This window comes from Leucopleurus acutus, assembly GCF_964270905.1.
Source record: "Leucopleurus acutus genome assembly, chromosome: 21".
NCBI lineage: Eukaryota > Metazoa > Chordata > Mammalia > Artiodactyla > Delphinidae > Leucopleurus > Leucopleurus acutus.
Window position 1 is genome coordinate 17,272,839 of NC_139163.1, and position 17,879 is coordinate 17,290,717.

General features: G+C 45.2%; 1 protein-coding gene across 1 annotated transcript in view; it reads right to left on the bottom strand.

Annotated features, from left to right (window-relative positions):
• The window catches only part of PDGFRL (platelet derived growth factor receptor like), a gene marked incomplete at its 5' end in the record, with an annotated part of 46,897 nt that extends 31,406 nt beyond the window's left edge, over positions 1–15,491 (bottom strand). The window contains 2 exons of the mRNA XM_082863815.1: positions 5,551–5,848; positions 15,437–15,491. Coding sequence (XP_082719941.1) covers positions 5,551–5,848; positions 15,437–15,491 — 353 coding nt within the window. The remainder of the gene's footprint in view (positions 1–5,550; positions 5,849–15,436) is intronic.
• Positions 15,492–17,879: the final 2,388 nt, after the last annotated feature.

The window sequence follows — 17,879 nt, forward strand, 5'->3', positions numbered from 1 at the left end:
GCAGGCAGACTCTCAACCACTGCGCCACCAGGGAAGACCAGACCTGCATTTTTTAAGTGTCACTCTAGCTTCATTGAGAAGGATGGAGGAGGACAAGCCTGGGTGTGGCTACTGCAGTACTGGTGGTGATGAGGGGTAACGTGCCTGGGACTGGCGTAGTAACACCAGCGATGGAAAGAGGACAGGTTTATGGCTCTTAAGAAAGTTGAAGTATTTCAAGTATCTTCTCTGACCACAACGGCATGAAACTAGAAGTCAACAACAGGAAAATAAATGAGAAAAAAACGATTACCTGGAGGCTAAACAACATGCTACTAAAAAACCAATGGGTCAACAAGGAAATCAAAAAGGAAATTAAAAAATACCTTGAGACATGGGACTTCCCTGGTGGTCCAGTGATAAAGAATCCGCCTTACAGTGCAGGGGATGCAGGTTCAATCCCTGGTCAGGGAAGTAAGATCCCACATGCTGCAGGGCAACTAAGCCCACGGGCCACAACTACTGAGCTCACGCACCTCAACTAGAGAGCCCACGTGCCACAAACTACAGAGCCCATGCACTCTGGAAACTGCATGCCACAACTACAGAGCCCACATGCCCTGGAGCCTGCTTGCCACAACTAGAGAAGAGAAAAACCTGCATGCCACAACTAGAGAGAAGCCCACATGCTTCAACGAAGAGCCCTCAAACCTCAATGAAAGATCTCGCATGCCACAACTAAGACCCAGCACAGCCAAAAATAAATTAATAAATAAATAATAAAATAAATCTTAAAAAAAAATCTATGGATGCAGCAAAAGCAGTTCTTAGAGGGAAGTTCACAGTGATACAGGCCTTCAAAAAACAAGAAAAATCTCAAATAAACAACCTAAACTACTACTTAAAATAATTAGAAAAAGAACAAACAAAACCTAAAGTCAGCAGAAGGAAAGAAGTAATAAAGAGCAGGGAGGAAATAAACAAAATAGACATTAAAAAAAAATAGAAAAAAATCAATAAAAATAAGAGCTGGTTTTTTGAAAGGGTAATAAACAAAATTGACAAACCTCTGGCCAGGCTCACCAAGAAGAAAAGAGAAGGAACCCAAATAAACAAAATCAGAAATGAAAAAGGAGAAATCTCAACTGATACTGCAGAAATACAAAAAACCTTAAGAGAATACTACGAACAATTATATGCCAACAAATTTGACAACCTAGAAGAAATGGACAACTTCCTAGAAATATACAGCCCACCAAAATTTAATCAAGAAGAAATAGATAATTTGAACAGAGCAATCACTGTAAGTGAAATGGAATGTGTAATAATAAAAAAAAAACTCCCTACATACAAAAGTCCAGGACTAGATGGCTTCACAGGTGAATTCTACAAAAAATACACACAAATACAAAGAACTCATCCCAATACTTCTCAAACTCTTCCAAAAGACTGAAGAGGATGGAACACTCCCAAAGACATTTTATGAAAACATCATCACCCTGATACCAAAGCCAGATAAAGATACCACCAAAAAAGAAAATTACAGGTCAATATCTTTGATGGATATAGATGCAAAAATTCTCAACAAAATATTAGCAAATCAAATCCAACAACACATAGAAAAGATCATACATCACAACCAAGTGGGATTCATCCCAAGTTCACAAGGATGGTTCAACATACACAAATCAATCGATGTAATATACCATATTAACAAAAGAAAAGTCAAAAACCACATGATTGTCTCAATAGATGCAGAAAAACCATTTGACAAAATTCAACATCTATTCTTTTTTTTTTTTTTTTTTGCAGTACACAGGGCTGTCACTGTTGTGGCCTCTCCCATTGCGGAGCACAGGCTCCGGACGTGCAGGCTCAGCGGCCATGGCTCACGGGCCTAGCTGCTCCACGGCATGTGGGATCTTCCTGGACCGGGGCATGAACCTGTGTCCCCTACATCAGCAGGCAGACTCTCAACCACTGCGCCACCAGGGAAGCCCCAACATCTATTCTTAATAAAAAAAAAAATCTCACACCAAAGTGGGTATAGAGGGAACATACCACAACATAATAAAAGCCATTTATGACAAACCCACAGCCAATATAATACTCAATGGTGAAAAGCTGAAAGCCTTCCTGCTAAAATCTGGAACAAGACAAGGATGCCCACTCTCACCACTTCTATTCAACGCAGCAATCAGACAAGAAAAAGAAATAAAAGCTATCCAAATTGAAAGGGAAGAGGTAAAATTGTCACCATATGCAGATGACATGATACTATACACAGAAAACCCTAAGGACTCCACACAAAAACTGCTAGACCTAATAAATGAATTCAGCAAAGTATCAGGATACAAGATTAACATTCAGAAATCGGTTGCATTTCTTTACACTAACTATGAAATATCAGAAAGGGAATGTAAAAAAACAATACCTTTTAAAATCACACACACACAAAAATAAAATACCTAGGAATTAACCTGACCAAGGAGGTGAAAGACTGAGAACTATAAGACATTAATAAAGGAAATTAAAGAGGATTCAAAGAAATGGAAAGATATCCCATTCTCTTGGATTGGAAGAATTGATATTGTTAAAATAGCAATACTACACAAAGCAATCTACAGATTTAATGCGATCCCCATCAAATTACCCATGCATTTTTCACAGAACTAGAACAAATAATCCAAAAATTTATATGGAACCATAAAAGATCCAGAATTGACAAAACAATCCTAAGGGAAAAAAGAAAGCAGGAGGCATAAGTCTCCCAGACTTCAGACAATACTACAAATCTACAGTAATCAAAACAGCGTGGTATTGGTACAAAAACAGACATACAGATCAATGGAAAAGAACAGAGAGCCCAGAAAAAAACCCACACACGTATGGTCAATTAATCTTCAGCAAAGGAGGCAAGAGTATAAAATGGGAAAAAGATAGTCTCTTCAGTAAGTGGTGCTGGGAAGGTTGGACAGCTGCATGTGTATCAATTAAGTTAGAACACACCTTCACACCATGCAGAAAAATAAACTCAAAATGGTATAAACACTTAAACATAAGATGACACCATAAAACTCCTAGAAGAGAGCATAGGCAAAACATTCTCTGATATAAACTGTACAAATGTTTTCTTAGGTCAGCCTCCCAAGGCAATAGAAATAAAAAGAAAAATAAACAAACGGGACCTAATCAAACTTATGAGCTTTTGCACAGCAAAGGAAATCATTAAAAAAAAGAAAAGAAAAGCCAACCTACAGAGTGGAAGAAAATATTTGCAAGTGATGTGACTAACAAGGGCTTAATCTCCAAAATATACAAGCAGGTCACACAACTCAACAGCAAAAAAACCAAACAACCCAATTGAAAAATGAGCAGAAGACAGTAGACATTTCTCCAAAGAAGACATACAGATGGCCAGTAGGCACATGAAAAGATGCTCAACATCACTAATTATTAGGGAAATGCAAATCAAAACTACAATGGGCATGAACTTATATATACTACCAAATGTAAAACAGATAGCTAGTGGGAAGCAACTGCGTAGCACAGGGAGATCAGCTCAGTGCTTTATGACCACTTAGAGGGGTGGGATAGGGAAGGTAGGAGAGAGACGCAAGAGGGAGGAGATATGGGGATATGTGTATATGTATAGCTGATTCACTTTGTAATAAAAAAGAAACTAACACCATTGTAAAGCAATTATACTCCAATAAAGATGTTAAAAAAAAAAAACTACAATGGGATATCACCTCACACAGGTCAGAATGGCTGTCATTAAAAAGTCTACAAATAACAAATGCTGGAGGGTGCGTGGAGAAAAGGGAACCCTCCTACACTGTTGGTGGGAATGTTAGTGCAGCCACTATGGAAAACAGTATGGAGGTTCCTCAGAAAACTAAAAATAGAATTACCATATGATCCAGCAATCCCACTCCAGGGCATGTACCTGGACAAAACTACAATTCAAAAAGATACATGCACCCCTATGTTCGTAGCAGCACTATTCACAATAGTCAAAACATGGAAACAACCTAAATGCTTATCGACAGATGAATGGATAAAGAAAATGTGGTACATACATACAATGGAATACTACTCAGCCATAAAAAATGAAATAATGCCATTTGTAGCAACATGGATGCAACTAGAGATCATACTAAGTGAAGTAAGTCAGAAAGAGAAAGACAAATACCATATGATATCACTTATATGTGGAATCTAAAATATGGCACAAATGAACCTATCTACAAAACAAACAGACTCACAGACATAGAGATCAGACTTAGGGTTGCCAACAGGGAGGGGGGAGAGAGAGGGATGGACTGGGAGTTTGGGGTTGGTAGGTGCAAACTATTACATTTAGAATGGATAAACAACAAGGTCCTACTGTATAGCACAGGAAACTATATCCAGTCTCTTGGGATAAACCATAATGGAAAAGAATTTTTAAAAAGAATGTCTCTATGTGTATAACTGAGTCAATTTGCTGTACAGCAGAGAGTGGCACAACATTGTAAATCAACTCTACTTCAATAAAAATGGAAGGAAGGAAGGGAAATTGAAGTGACTGGACTTGGTGACTGATTGGATGTGGGGAGTGAGGGAGAGAGGAAGAGGCAAGGATGCGCCCCGGTTTTCAGGCTGAGCAGCTGAGTGGATGGTGGTGTCCTTGAGGGAGATGAAGACCCAAGCAGGTGGAGTGTGTGTGGAAATATCAATCTCTTTTGAACATGCAGCATTTGGGATGGATGCCTGAGATCCACATTCTTTCTTCTCCCCATTCCAATCATCCCAAACAGACAATCTCCGCTGTTCCTCTATCCTGAATCATATGAAGAATATCCTGACCTTTCATATGAAGAAAGGTCTAGAAAGAAACTTAGGAAGCACACAGACCAATCCCCTTCATTCTTTGCCAGAGGAAACTGAGGGAGGGAGTTTAGGGGGCTTCCCCAAAGATACGCAGGAAAACACCCCCTAACGCCATAGGCCCTTTCTGGCACCCTTTAAAACATGCTCTGCTTCCTTGCCTTTCATAGTTTTCATAATCATCATCTTAACCACTTTTCCTGAAGGTACTCATTCAAACATGAGAAATCTTTAGCCTTCTTACTAACGGATGCCTCTGAATATAAAAACCATATACTTGGAAAAGTAAAAATAAATCAGAAGAAGTTGAAAAGGTCAAAAGCAATTCACCTCTGGTCAACTTGCTCCTAGGAAGCTCCCATTAGTCAGTTTTCATTACAATTACTTAAAAAATGACAAAGCATTGAGTCCATTATTTTTTACAGTACGAATTCTTAAATCTCTACCTCTATACATCACAGTTTTAATTACGGCTGTCATACGGCTTCCTTTAAGAGTTCACTGTTTCAACAATGTTGGTAGGATTTGCAATAATTTTTTTTTAACTGGGTGAAGCAATAAAACCAATGGCTTTTGCTCAATGAGCTTCCATTTTTATAATCTGCTAGAGTAAAATGGTAGATGTCAGACACAAGGTGATATTAAGCAAAGGTATGGAACCAAATCCTCCAGCCAACACAAGTAAAAGAAAAGGCTTACCTGAGGCGGGTGTCCTTAAAGGTGTCAAGGTATGCGGGATAGCTCCATCTGATCTTACTCCCTTTACATCGAAGCTCTAGAGTTTGCCCTGCCATCAGACTCAGGGTTGCAGAGGGTTTCTGAAAGCGACCTTTATCTGTCATTTGCATCATTATAGACTGTGTCTTTGGTGTTGCATCAGCGGAGTCCCTGTCCTTTATTTTAGGAATTTTGGGTTTCACCTTTTTGTTGGTAGGCTTGATTCTGTTCTCTCCGGGCTCCTTTGGATGCTTGTTCTTGGGAGGATGTTGACCCGTAACTGGTACAAACATGAGGAGAGAACAGTGGACTTTGGTGGTTAACATACCCAGCGTCTTCAAACCCTGAAACAGATCGTTTTTAATATCCCTCTCCTCCTATGTCAAAGTTATTTTCAGGAATAATCATTATTTTCTTGGTTCATTCTTTAGCTTTAAACCAATTAGTAACTGAAAGGGAATCAATTTCAGCTTCCAAGATTTTGTTCAAGCTCAGCAAAACATCTCACGTATGAATTAACATTCGCACTTCCCAAACAAAACAACTTTTTCTTGTGGTTCACACTCAGTCTCACCAGCTCTAAGGTGGTACCCAGAATGGTGGACCTGAAGCCTCTCAAAGTCTGTTTCTGGTCCTTGCCATCTCAGTGCTGCCATTGTTCATTTTGAACCAATTGTTTAAACCCAGGAATATGTAGTCTCCAGGGAGCGGAGACACAGGCTACACTGCAAGCACACTCAGAAGATTTCAAACCATCACAAACTTTCTCCCAAATGAGTACGTACTGTGGTGCCTGTGTGTGTCAAGGCGGACAACATCCATGGAGAATACAAGGCTCAGTAAGAAATAAGTACTAACCCTGTGTTCACTTAAAGCATACATATACATTATTAAAACTCAATGGTAACTTTAGCAAAGGTTTAGAATTTAGCTAACAAAATACACTGGGGGGAGGAGTATTTCATCACCAACATTGTTGAGAATTGCTGGCAAATGGTGGTAAGAACTGATGACCTTTAAGTCCATTTTCTTACCACTGTTTTTCCCTTCTCTACAGACAATGCTGCCCTGCCCTTGGAATACCTCTGGGTTGCAGAAATCTCAGCTGTCCACCCAGCCCGCACGGCCGTATGCTGTATCCACCCAGCAAAGAGAAGGAGACTTGGCAATTCATTTGCTCCACTGTCTGCATCAGCTCCAAGGTGACCTTGCTATAAGCCCACAGAATTATAAAACGTCCAAACTTACAAGATCCTGAGAGATCATTTAAGGTCCTCATGTTATACATTTTAAAAAATAATAAAGGAGGCCTTAAAAGTTAAATTGCGCAAAGCTGGCTAGTGACAGGATGTGAAAGTAAAACTCAGGTCTCCTGACCCCCATTTCACTACATGAGGATCAACAGCCTGTAGATATTTTGAATAGATAACTACACAAACCTTGGCCAGTTGAGGGAATTACAGGGCATTTGTATAAAATGGAGAAATGTGATAAATCAGGAGAAAATTCTTTTCCCTCTTTGATGTTCGTATTTATTTATCTAATGTTACCTTGATGTATAAAGGGCTCGGGTGGTCAAGAGTACAGAGACACTGAAATTGGGATCGAGAGACAGAAAAAGGCAAGTGTTGCAAGCTCTGTGCAACCACAGACCAGGCTGGTGACAAAATGAGGTGAGCCAGGTGGGCCTGGAGAGGCCACGCCCTCCCGAAGGGACAGCTGCCTGGAGGGAGCGAGTGTCCAGGGTTCCAGGATCTGATTTCTCCCAGGATGGCAGAAATGCAGGTTTCCGGATTTATAAATGTTAGCAACTTGATTTTTTAGAAACTTCAGGTCTGAATCTCTGAGGTGAGCAGTCAGGCGGTGGCTTTCCTACGAGGGTTGGGGATGACCAGGAGGGGACAGGAGAGGGGCTGCCAGGACCGTTGTGTCTTGATCTGGGCTGTTCACATGCCGTGTGTGCAGTTGGTGAGCGCTTCATGGAGCCACAGTCTGATGATTTGTCCCAAAACTCAGCTGACGTGGACTCAACTGTGTAATGATGAACTTGGCTTCTTTGGAGTGTTGCCCTTTGAAACAGGAGCCATTTGGCCTCCACTCTTGGTTCAGCCCTGCCCAGACTCTGGAACCAACCCCACTGTGAGCTCAGTATCAACACCAAGTCCTTGGCTCGTGGTCTTCTTTGGGTGTGGCTGCGTTGCGCCTGAGCCCCGCGAGCCTTTCCATGAATCCAGGTCCATCTGTGACCTCTCCTTTCCCGGGGTCTGAGTCTCTTCTTTTTTTTTTTTTTTTTTGCAGTACGCAGGCCTCTCACTGTTGTGGCCTCTCCCATTACGGAGCACAGGCTCCGGACACGCAGGCTCAGCGGCCATGGCTCATGGGCTCAGCCGCTCCGCGGCATGTGGGATCCTCCCGGACCGGAGCACGAATCCATGTCCCCTGCATCGGCAGGCGTACTCCCAACCACTGTGCCAGCAGGGAAGCCCCTGAGTCTCTTCTTATCTCCCATCCTTCCTCTACTCTGGTTCCTCTGGGTCACGGGCCCTGCTGAGCTTTCTCAGTCCTTCTGGGGAGCGGGACTGTGCCCTTGAGCCCTAGTCTTCAAGGCGAGTCCCAATACCTGCTGCTTGTCAAGACTTCCCCAGCCCCTGCACATTCGGTTTATTTATGCCCAGCGTTCTAATGACAGATGGGGGTTGGGCAGGGGTGCCCATGCACACATTTCCGCAACCTCCCAGAAGGAAGAGCATATTAGACCCATAGAAATATTCTAATCCAGCAACATCAATTGTGAAGCATAAGCCTCACTGCTACAATAGGTAAAAGTCACTGTCTTTTTCTTAAGGCAGAAATTAAAAGCCTACCATGATGCTGTCCAAGTCATCTGTGCCCTGCAAGCAGTTCGGTCAAACTATGCCTGTGAGGGCTTCCCTGGTGGCGCAGTGGTTGAGAGTCTGCCTGCCGATGCAGGGGACACGGGTTCGTGCCCTGGTCCGGGAAGATCCCACATGCCGCGGAGCGGCTGGGCCCGTGAGCCATGGCCGCTGAGCCTGCGCATCCAGAGCCTGCGCTCCGCAACGGGAGAGGCCACAACAGTGAGAGGCCCACATACTAAGGAAAAAAAAAAACAAAACTATGCCTGTGAGAGTCATGGACCTCTGGATTGATGTCTAATTTGGTGTTTTTTCTTCATCATGAACAGGAATTCAAGCTACTGGAAATGACAACAACAGTTTGTAAATCCTAGGGAATTTAGGCAGCCCACACAGTCTCCCTGATTCTAAGCTCTCAGGTCCCGTGTGGTGACGCTACTCAGCAATATTGGATTAACTAGTCATGGATATTACGCCTCCAAATATGTGTTATCATCCCTGAAAAATCATTTGACCTTTTGACCAAATAGGCCCATCAGTCGGTCCAGCTGCCTGGCCATGGAACTGGTCCATGGTTTGACAGTGGCGACACACAGTCCAAGGAGCCGGACCAGTGGTCCCACGGACAAGGCCTGGGACTGAGCGACTCTGCAATCCCATGTCTATCTTTTTCAAAGAATGACTCTTCAGGCTAACTAAGTAAATTAGTTATTTTCCAAAGGCCTAAAATAATTTAAGCATTCACAATGTGGATACAGAAAAGTGAAAGTCCATCACCACTGCATTTTTGAGATTATGGCGCAGTATATTTTAGAGAAGTGAATGACAAAAGTCACAAACCATTAAATGTCATCGCAGACTTTAGGTCCTGAAGCCATTGTTGACTAACTGTGTGGCCTTGGGAAGCTACCTCTCTCTTACTTTCCTCATCTGTAGATTGAGAATTATATGGTAATAATGACTATCTCATGGACTGCTGTGGGGATTAAATGAGTTAATATGTTTAAAATGCTGAGACCAGTGTCTGACCCTCAGTAAGTAAGAGCGAGCGAGGTGCTGCTTGTTTTGTGGTTGTCTCGTAAAGTCTCAGGGTGATCTCCATGATAAACTTGTGATGGAGGTAAAGCAGCTCATTATTTTTCCTAATTTACAGGTGAAAAATTGAGACCACAGATGCCAAGTAGCTCACCCAAGGTTACTAAGGCGGCAGTGAAAACCCAGATCTAGCATCTCTTCTGGTTCGTCTTGTGGCTTTCAATTCACTCAAGATCAGCATTTTCACTTTATCTGCATGAATCTCAGGCACAGCACCGTTATCTAAGAGGTTTCTTTGTTTGGTAGGTCACGGGCTTTGACAAGGAGTTCCAAGTCAAACAGAACTTGATGCCCGGGATGAGGGCACAACCTTCCTGGAAGGGCCGGAGATGCTTTTCCAAGGCATACATTACAATCCCCAAGTGAAAAGATGCTGGTCAAAAAACGTCTCCACAATGAATGAGCAAATGCTGCACAACCAGAAGTGCATAGGGCAACGGACTGTAATTCTTCAGCATCAGCTGAGGATTGACTGCAATCAAAGCTTATTCAATACAGATGACCTGACTATTAACCTCTCTAATTCTATCAGACTGTGTGGGAGGAGAAAATAAATTCATTAGAAGAATCACTGACAGCTGCTTAGATACGGATTCCCTGTAAACACAGCCATCCACATCAAAGATCTGAAGCGGTTCGCTTTTTTCTCTCCATGGGCAGTTAAGGGGAAAGGTCTGAGCTGAGAGCAGCATCTAAATACCCACACTATAGATTTGCTGGGTAGCTCAGGGGTTCCCCTAACCAGCTGTATAAACTGGGACACCCCACTCTCGTTTTTCCATGCCTCATGAAACACCCCATAGGAACACATATACTTTTCCAAGAACAAATACGAGAAGTTGAGAAAGCAATGACAGTAGGGAGGTAAAAATGTAGAATGATGAGAGCCTCTTTTCCCTACCCGTTCTGGAACCCCGCTCCAAAATACCCTTAATATCATTGCTTAAAGTATCATTTTCTTATGAGAGCAGCTTCTAAGATTAGATACTTCTATTTCAGGATAAAGACCTTAGATAGATACTTTTTTTTTCTAAGCATCCATCAGAACGCAGTTCATCGCGCTTTGTTTTGAGATGTAACTGACAGCTCAACAAACATATTAGTTTCAGGTGAACAACGTAATGATCCCATATTTATATATATTGCAAAATGACCACGCTCTCTTGAAACACTTTATTCGCTTGTCTTCCAGGACATGGCACTGTCTTGGTTCTCGGTCCGTTAGTCAGCCTTCCTCATCTTCCTTTCCTGCCTGAGTCCACAGGGCTGAATCCTTGCAACTCCTCAGTCTCTAAGTGGCCTCACCAGTCCCCTTGGCACTAACGGCATTTATACGCTGAGAGCTGCCTTGTTCCTGTCCTCACTTGGCCTCTAAATCCAGATCTGAATATTCTGTCGCTTACTCAGTGTCACTTGGAAGGCTAGTGGGCATCTCAAATTGGATGTGTCCACACTGAACTCTAGATGCCCTTTCTTTCTTTCTTTTTTTTTTTTTTCTGCGGTACGTGGGCCTCTCACTGTTGTGGCCTCTCCTGTTGCGGAGCGCAGGCTCCGGACGCGCAGGCTCAGCGGCCATGGCTCACGGGCCCAGCCGCTCCGCGCCATGTGGGATCTTCCCGGACCGGGGCACGAACCCGCGTCCCCTGCATCAGCAGGCGGACTCTCAACCACTGAGCCACCAGGGAAGCCCTAGATGCCCTTTCAAATCAGCTCCTTCCCCAGTGTCCCTTTATCGGCAAATGGCAACTCTATTCACCCAGTTGCTCAGAACATAAACCTGAGTCACACAGGATTCTCTTCTTTCTTAACAAAGCCACGTCCAATCCAGCAGCAAACCCTCTTGGCTTTGCCCTCAAAATAGACCCCGAACCCAGGCTCTACTCCCTACACCCACTGCAACCACTTTCACCTAGACTATTAAAAGAGCCCCCTATGCAGGCTCCTGGCTTCTACCTAAGCACTCCTACCTTTGAAAATATAAGTTAGACCATGGGCACTTCTCCACTGGAGACCCTCCAGTGACTTTCATCTAATTTAGAATAAAGCCCTAAGTCTTCCCACACCTGACAGGGCATTGCCAACTCCCGTCTCACTTCTCATGCCCCTTCAGCCAGTGACCACCAGGACACCTTGAAGCTCATGCCCTTGGCTTCCTGGCTCTTCTTCCAGACAAGCAGCACCTGCTTCCTCCCTGGCAGCTGGTCTCTGACCCTCCTATCTGAACCCCACGCACACTGCCCTCGGCAGTCCTCTCCATCCTCTTACCCTATCTTATAGGTTCAGCTGTTTCTCCAAACAGATACATTGAAGTCCTAGCCCCTGCAACTGGTGAATGTAACCTTATCTGGAAATAGGAGCTTTGCAGACATAATCAAGTTAAGATGAGGTCATTAGGTATGGATACCAAGGGGGAAAGAGGGGGTGGGATGAATTGGGAGATTAGGATTGACATATATACACTATTGATACTATGTATAAAATAGATAACTAATGAGAACCTACTGTATAGCACAGGGAACTCTACTCAATGTTCTGTGGTGACCTAAACGGGAAGAAAATCCAAAAAAGGGGGGCTATATGTACATGTACAGCTGATTCAGTCTGCTGTGCAGTAGAAACACTATACTCCAATAAAAAATTTTTTAAAAGATGATGTCATTAGGGTGGGCTCTAATCCAATAAGCCGGTGTCCTTATACGGAGACCCACACAAAGAGGAAAATGCCAGATGAAGACACACACAGAGGGAGAAGACGGCCAAGTGACAACAGAGGCAGAGATCGGGGAGATAGAGCTGTAAGCAAAGGGACACTGAGAATCACCGGCCGCCCCGCAAAGCTAGAAAGAGGCAGGGAAGGATTCGGCCCAGGGTCTCAGCAGCAGCTTGGCCCTACTGACGCCTTGATTTGACTCCTATCCTCCAGGACTGTGTGAGAACTAAGAACTTGTAGCATCTTAGTTTGTGCTTGGTTACAGCAGTTCTAGGAAACGAATACATTCTGATTATTGATTTTTCATGCCGCTTATCAGTTCCTGAAATGTTACCTTTACTTGTTACCTGTCCTCTCCTATGAGAGCACCGCAAGGGCAGGGCTTTATAACCTTGTACAGGGGCAGCCGTCAATCCTCAGAACTTCTCTCACTGCTCTGGCTGGCACACTGCCCCAGTCTCTGTCGCCCCTAAACTTTTCTCTTTTTCAGCTCTAAGAATCAGAGATGATTTTGTATGTCAAACGTACAGACCAAGATCCTAAATGCTTCAAAACATTCATTATTTGCACTTGTGAACAATGAGAGTTTTTACAATTTTTTCATTATAAGGTTTTCTGAACTAATTTTTATCCTTTATCCAAGGAATAAATTGAGTCACAATAGTGATACTGAGTGCTGGTTAGAGACTCATTTTCAGTGTCATTCCCCTTACCTTCTTAGAGATCAGGCTGTTTTGCCCTCACATCATAATGAACCTCTTTAGTTTCCCCAGAAAGGGAACCTTCGCAGGACCGAAAATAAGCCCATGTTAGACTGAAGATCAAATTAGTATTGATCAAGGGTGTGGCGTGAGATTGACAAAACAGCAGTAACAAATCAATATTTATACTTCATCATTTGCTCCCAACACTGGGTAAAAATATGTAGATAACAAAAGCTGGTAAGGACCTGCGATGTTGTACTCTTTTATGTAAAAATGGCAGCACCGTATCAACAAACACAGTGGCATGTATTCCATACAAATGCTGAAAATCAGGTGCCGTGAGCCATGTCTGGCTCTAAGTGGCATCTTGGGCCTTCTATTAACCGTTTTCATGCCTCACTTTCATGCCACAGGAGTGGCATGCCCTTCCAACTCCCACTCTTCATGAGAAGAAATAACATTACTTCTAAAAATTTAAAGCATTTTAGAATGAAGCCAGGCAAACTTTGCTGAGTTAGAGCAGATGTACACCCAGTATATGCTTACAGGGAATTCTTTTACTATTAGAAAACCTCTCCTAGAAGTGAGCAGAAAGACTGAAAGGCAGTGGGAGAAGTTGAGTCATGGGCCTGTGTCTGCAGTTTGTGCTTTGGGATGACCCAGGAATGCACCATATTCAGACTTGTTAATCAGGGGCTGGCACTGGAAGGGCACCCCACCTAAGCCACTCTCAGTTCCTGGTCCCAGCCAGCCACATGTTAACTCAAACCCAAGAAAACATTCTTAATAGGCTTAGAAAAACTTTTATACTTTACTGAAGCAGATTTACTTTTCTAATTATGTGTTCAATATTCTATTCACAAATAGTTTATACTATATATTTTACTTTTAAAAACAAAGCCACAGTGCTATTATCACATCTAAAATTTATCAATTATTTCTTATAAAATATTCAGTCTGTGTTCAACTTTCTGTCTCATAAATCTATACCGTTTGTATAAATTACGTTTGACAAACAGATGCTAATTGATTCAGGCAGCTGTTTGTAATCATGGTCTGGGCACACATCAGCTGGGAGAGATTCAGGAGGCAGAGGCTGAGGCTGCCCCCCGAGCCCCTGCGGCAAGCATCTTGGGTGAACTGTGTAACCTAGCGAATGGGCCACTTGAAATTATTTTGTCTGACCGTCTCTTGCCCTATTCAAAAAGTGATACCAAATACTACATTTCCACCACTTCAGCGATCACATACGAGGACCTGCCAGGAGCAATTTAATATTGTATTTTACACCGCGAACTCAGGCCAACTGCTCTCTAGGCAAAGAGGACCTGTTCCGCCCCGCCCCTCCCCAGGAGAAGCATTGCCTACACTTTATCCAGCAAGGCTCTAGGCTTAAAGAGCCTCACATTCAACTTCAAGTCCCACAACCATTTTGGACTTTGCAAACCAGAATGTGGTCTTTTTCTGGCCAATGCTTCTAGTTTCATGGGAAAGAAAGGAACTGGTCAGGACTGAGTAGTGGATGAAAGATGTGAGCCAGGGTGAGCTGGCCCCAGCAGGAGGTTGCATAACAGCAAAAGCTGCTTTTCAACCAAAACCAGCAAAAATAGTGACTGCAGAGCAGAATTCCAAGGGAGATTTCAGGATACCAGGATGTAACAGATGCAAAATATACTGCACGAATAACACCAATCGAAAAATAATGGAGCCAACCAAACAATTAAATGGCAACAGAAATATAGATAATAGACATAGAAATACAACAATACACACACACACACGCACAATAAAGTCTGGCCCTGTGGTTGTGAGTCTACACAACAGGGTGGGCCCAGGACAGGCACACATTCAAAAAAGTTCAGCGGCACAAGGGCCCCCATACGGTGTACATAAATCCATGTCCTTCATCTTCTCCCCTCCAATCCGATAAGAAGTGTAACAGCTGTGGGTTTTTGAGTCGTTTGGAGAAGGTCTGATACCCAGAAATATCTGGTCTAAGACTTAGGCACATCTCGCAGGATTCAAGCCCACGCTGGTTTATGAAACGAATCTAGGACTGCAGATGGGGGAGGAGGACTCTTCGAATTTTGCAAAAGGCTCAGTTTATGTGGCACCCGCCCTCACGAGCAGCGGGGCGAACGCCGCGCGGAGGTGGAAACGATCCGCCGCTCCCAGACAGACACGTTGACACTGGGGGCTGGACCAGGGGCTGCCTGGGGTTGTTCCGTTTGCCGGCTGCCGAGAGCTTTCCAGGAGCGCAGGAGCGCTTCTGGTGGGGATCCTAAGGGTCAGAGCAGCTGCCACCGTCCCAGGGGCTCCGAGGGGAGGTGGAGAGAGGGAGGTAAGGAGACCCTCCTGGGCGGGGGGGCAGGTGCACGGAGTAGGGAGTGGCTCCAGGGCTGGGCCTCGGAAGGTCTAAAGTTAGAAGACGGGGAGGACGACGAGGGCTGGGGGCGGGGGGGGGGGGCGGTCCGGGATCAACTCACCGTCCTCCAGCGCTTCGTGCACCAGCAGAAGACCCAGCAGCAGCCAGACCTTCATCTTCAGGGCAAGGGGTGGGGCAGAGGTGCGGGGGACAGCAGGTCCGAGGCGCGCGGAAAGCGCAGGGCGAGGGCAGGGGCGCCAGGGGAGGCGGCGGGCGAGGGGCGGGCGCCTGGGACGCCGCAGCTGGAGGATTCGGTTTCATGAGGAAGAACAGATTTGGGGGGAAAGTTTGGGGATTTTCCTTTTTTAAAAAAAATTCTCTATGTAACCTCTAGTGCCCCCTGGCGGAGCCATGAAGCGCTGCGCTTTTTCCCGGCGCCGAGGGCGAGGGCGAAATGTCAATTATAGCAGCCACTCATCGAGTTCCCCCAACGCTCGGCGTTTCACGAAATTTACCAACTTCAAGCAGGCCCCGCGCAATCCTGCGGGTACTGATGGGGTCACATTTAACCGTAGCTGTCCAAACGTCACCAGCGCTCTGCCCACCAGCTCAAGTGCAGCTATAATGCTCTGTCTGTAAAAAACGCCCCTTAAGTATTTCTCTTCATTCCCAGCAGGTCTCTCACTGGCTCTCACTAACAAGACCACTGCCCTCGGTTGTCCCGGCTCTGCACCGAGCCCTGTACCTGCTGGACACGGCGTCTGTCTTGCAGCTGAGACGTGAGAGCCCTGGGGCTTCAGTGGGGAGGCTGCTCTGCCTTCAGAGCGGCCCACGGCAGGCCAGCTCCTTCCCCGGTGCCTGGAAGAGGTTTTGGAGAAACTTCTCCTTCCTCTTTTATTCAGAAGTCCCATTGCCCTACATACGACTCGATTAAGCGTTCAGGAGGGACTGTGCCAGAAAACAGATCCAAGCTGGAGCACCAGGGGCCCCTTCGGACTCCGAGAAATTGACACCTTGGCTTTCCCTCTTGTGCTGGGGCCTGGGGTTCGGTCTGCAGCTCCTGTCCCTCACCCCACACGCCCCCACGTCCTGCGGGCTCTCCCTGCCGGCTATGAGTCAAGGCCGCCGCACTTCGCCATCATCCCTCCGTCCCCGCCCCGGCTCACGATGTTACCGTCTGTCATCAGCAAGGGGTCACAGCCTCCTGGTTGGTCTCCCTGCCCCTCCTTCTTGCGCCTCAATCCATTCTTTCTCCAGCTATTAGACTGATCTTCAAATGCAACTCTCAAAAAACTCTAACCCAACTAAAAACCCTTCAAAGGCTCTCCAGCAAGGCTCCCGCTACAGAGTTCTCCGGCCCCGGGGCTGGGGGGTGGAGGCATCTACAGCTCCCCGGTCCTGCCCTTCACACCCACAGCACGCTCCCAGCGCCCTCGGCCCAGCGCCCGCGGGGGTCCACTGCTCCTGCTGCCCCCTCTGCCGCCAAGAGTCCCCTTCCTCCTTCCACCACCTGCCTGCCCTCTCGCCACCCCCAACCCCTGGCCGAGCTCATCCTACAAGGCTCAGCTCAGACCTCACCTGCTCCGGGCAGGGCTAAGCACTTCCCTAGTACAAATACTTCATGGTAGCAGCTGCAACAAAATGCAGGACTTAGCGGTGAATCTGGTTGTGCTTCTTTCTCCTGCACCCTCCTGAGTTCAAGGGCAAACAATGCGTCTTATTAAGTTTTGCATCTACCACCAGTTTCTGGAAAGTAATACTCATTAATTAGGAACTTACCGTGTTCCACACAGAGCATAAAACCCCCAACATGCCTTTCTTGTTCCTTGTATCAACAACAAATCTACAAGGGAGGCTGTGTGGTTAGTTTCAGCCCCACTTTATGGATGAGGCGGCCCAAAGGCAGACTGGTAGGAAGTCTTAATCCAGGTTTTGTCTGACACCCATGTCTCTGGGTCGAACCCTCACTCTACCGGTTAACATGAGCTGTTGAAATCACTAGAAGTGAAAGCTTTCCAACAGGGCCCTCCTGACCATAAAGTCACTCCTCAGAAACTCCCAAGATGGGAGGCAAGTCCTTTGTGACTTACCTGATAGGCTTGATAACAGAGAGCTAAGATGGCAAAACAGCCAGGTGGACGGAATTGCAGCCCATTCCACGGAGAGAGGGAACACACAGTTTGTTCCACCCTTTGAAGGAGTCGGGAGGAGTAGGTGGCTGCCGTAGAAGTAGCTGTGAAAAGAAAACAGCTAAAATTGAAATGAATCCTTAAAAGCTGAACGCAGGCTGGCGTGAACGTTTCGAATCCTCGGGAGCCTCAGACACAAGGAGAGCCCAGAATCCTTCAGCAGCTCTTTCCCACAAGCCTCTGCTGGTTGTTTACGAGAGAGAGAGAGAGAGAGAGAGAGAGAGACCAAAAGGCACCACATATGAAGAGAGTTGACATTAATGAGGGTTGCACTCAGCTACTCCACCTGTGTTTCCTTTTATTTCAAAAAGACCTTTTTTTTCAAAATTAATTAATCCATTAAGAAATAGTTTAAACCACCACAGAACTATATAG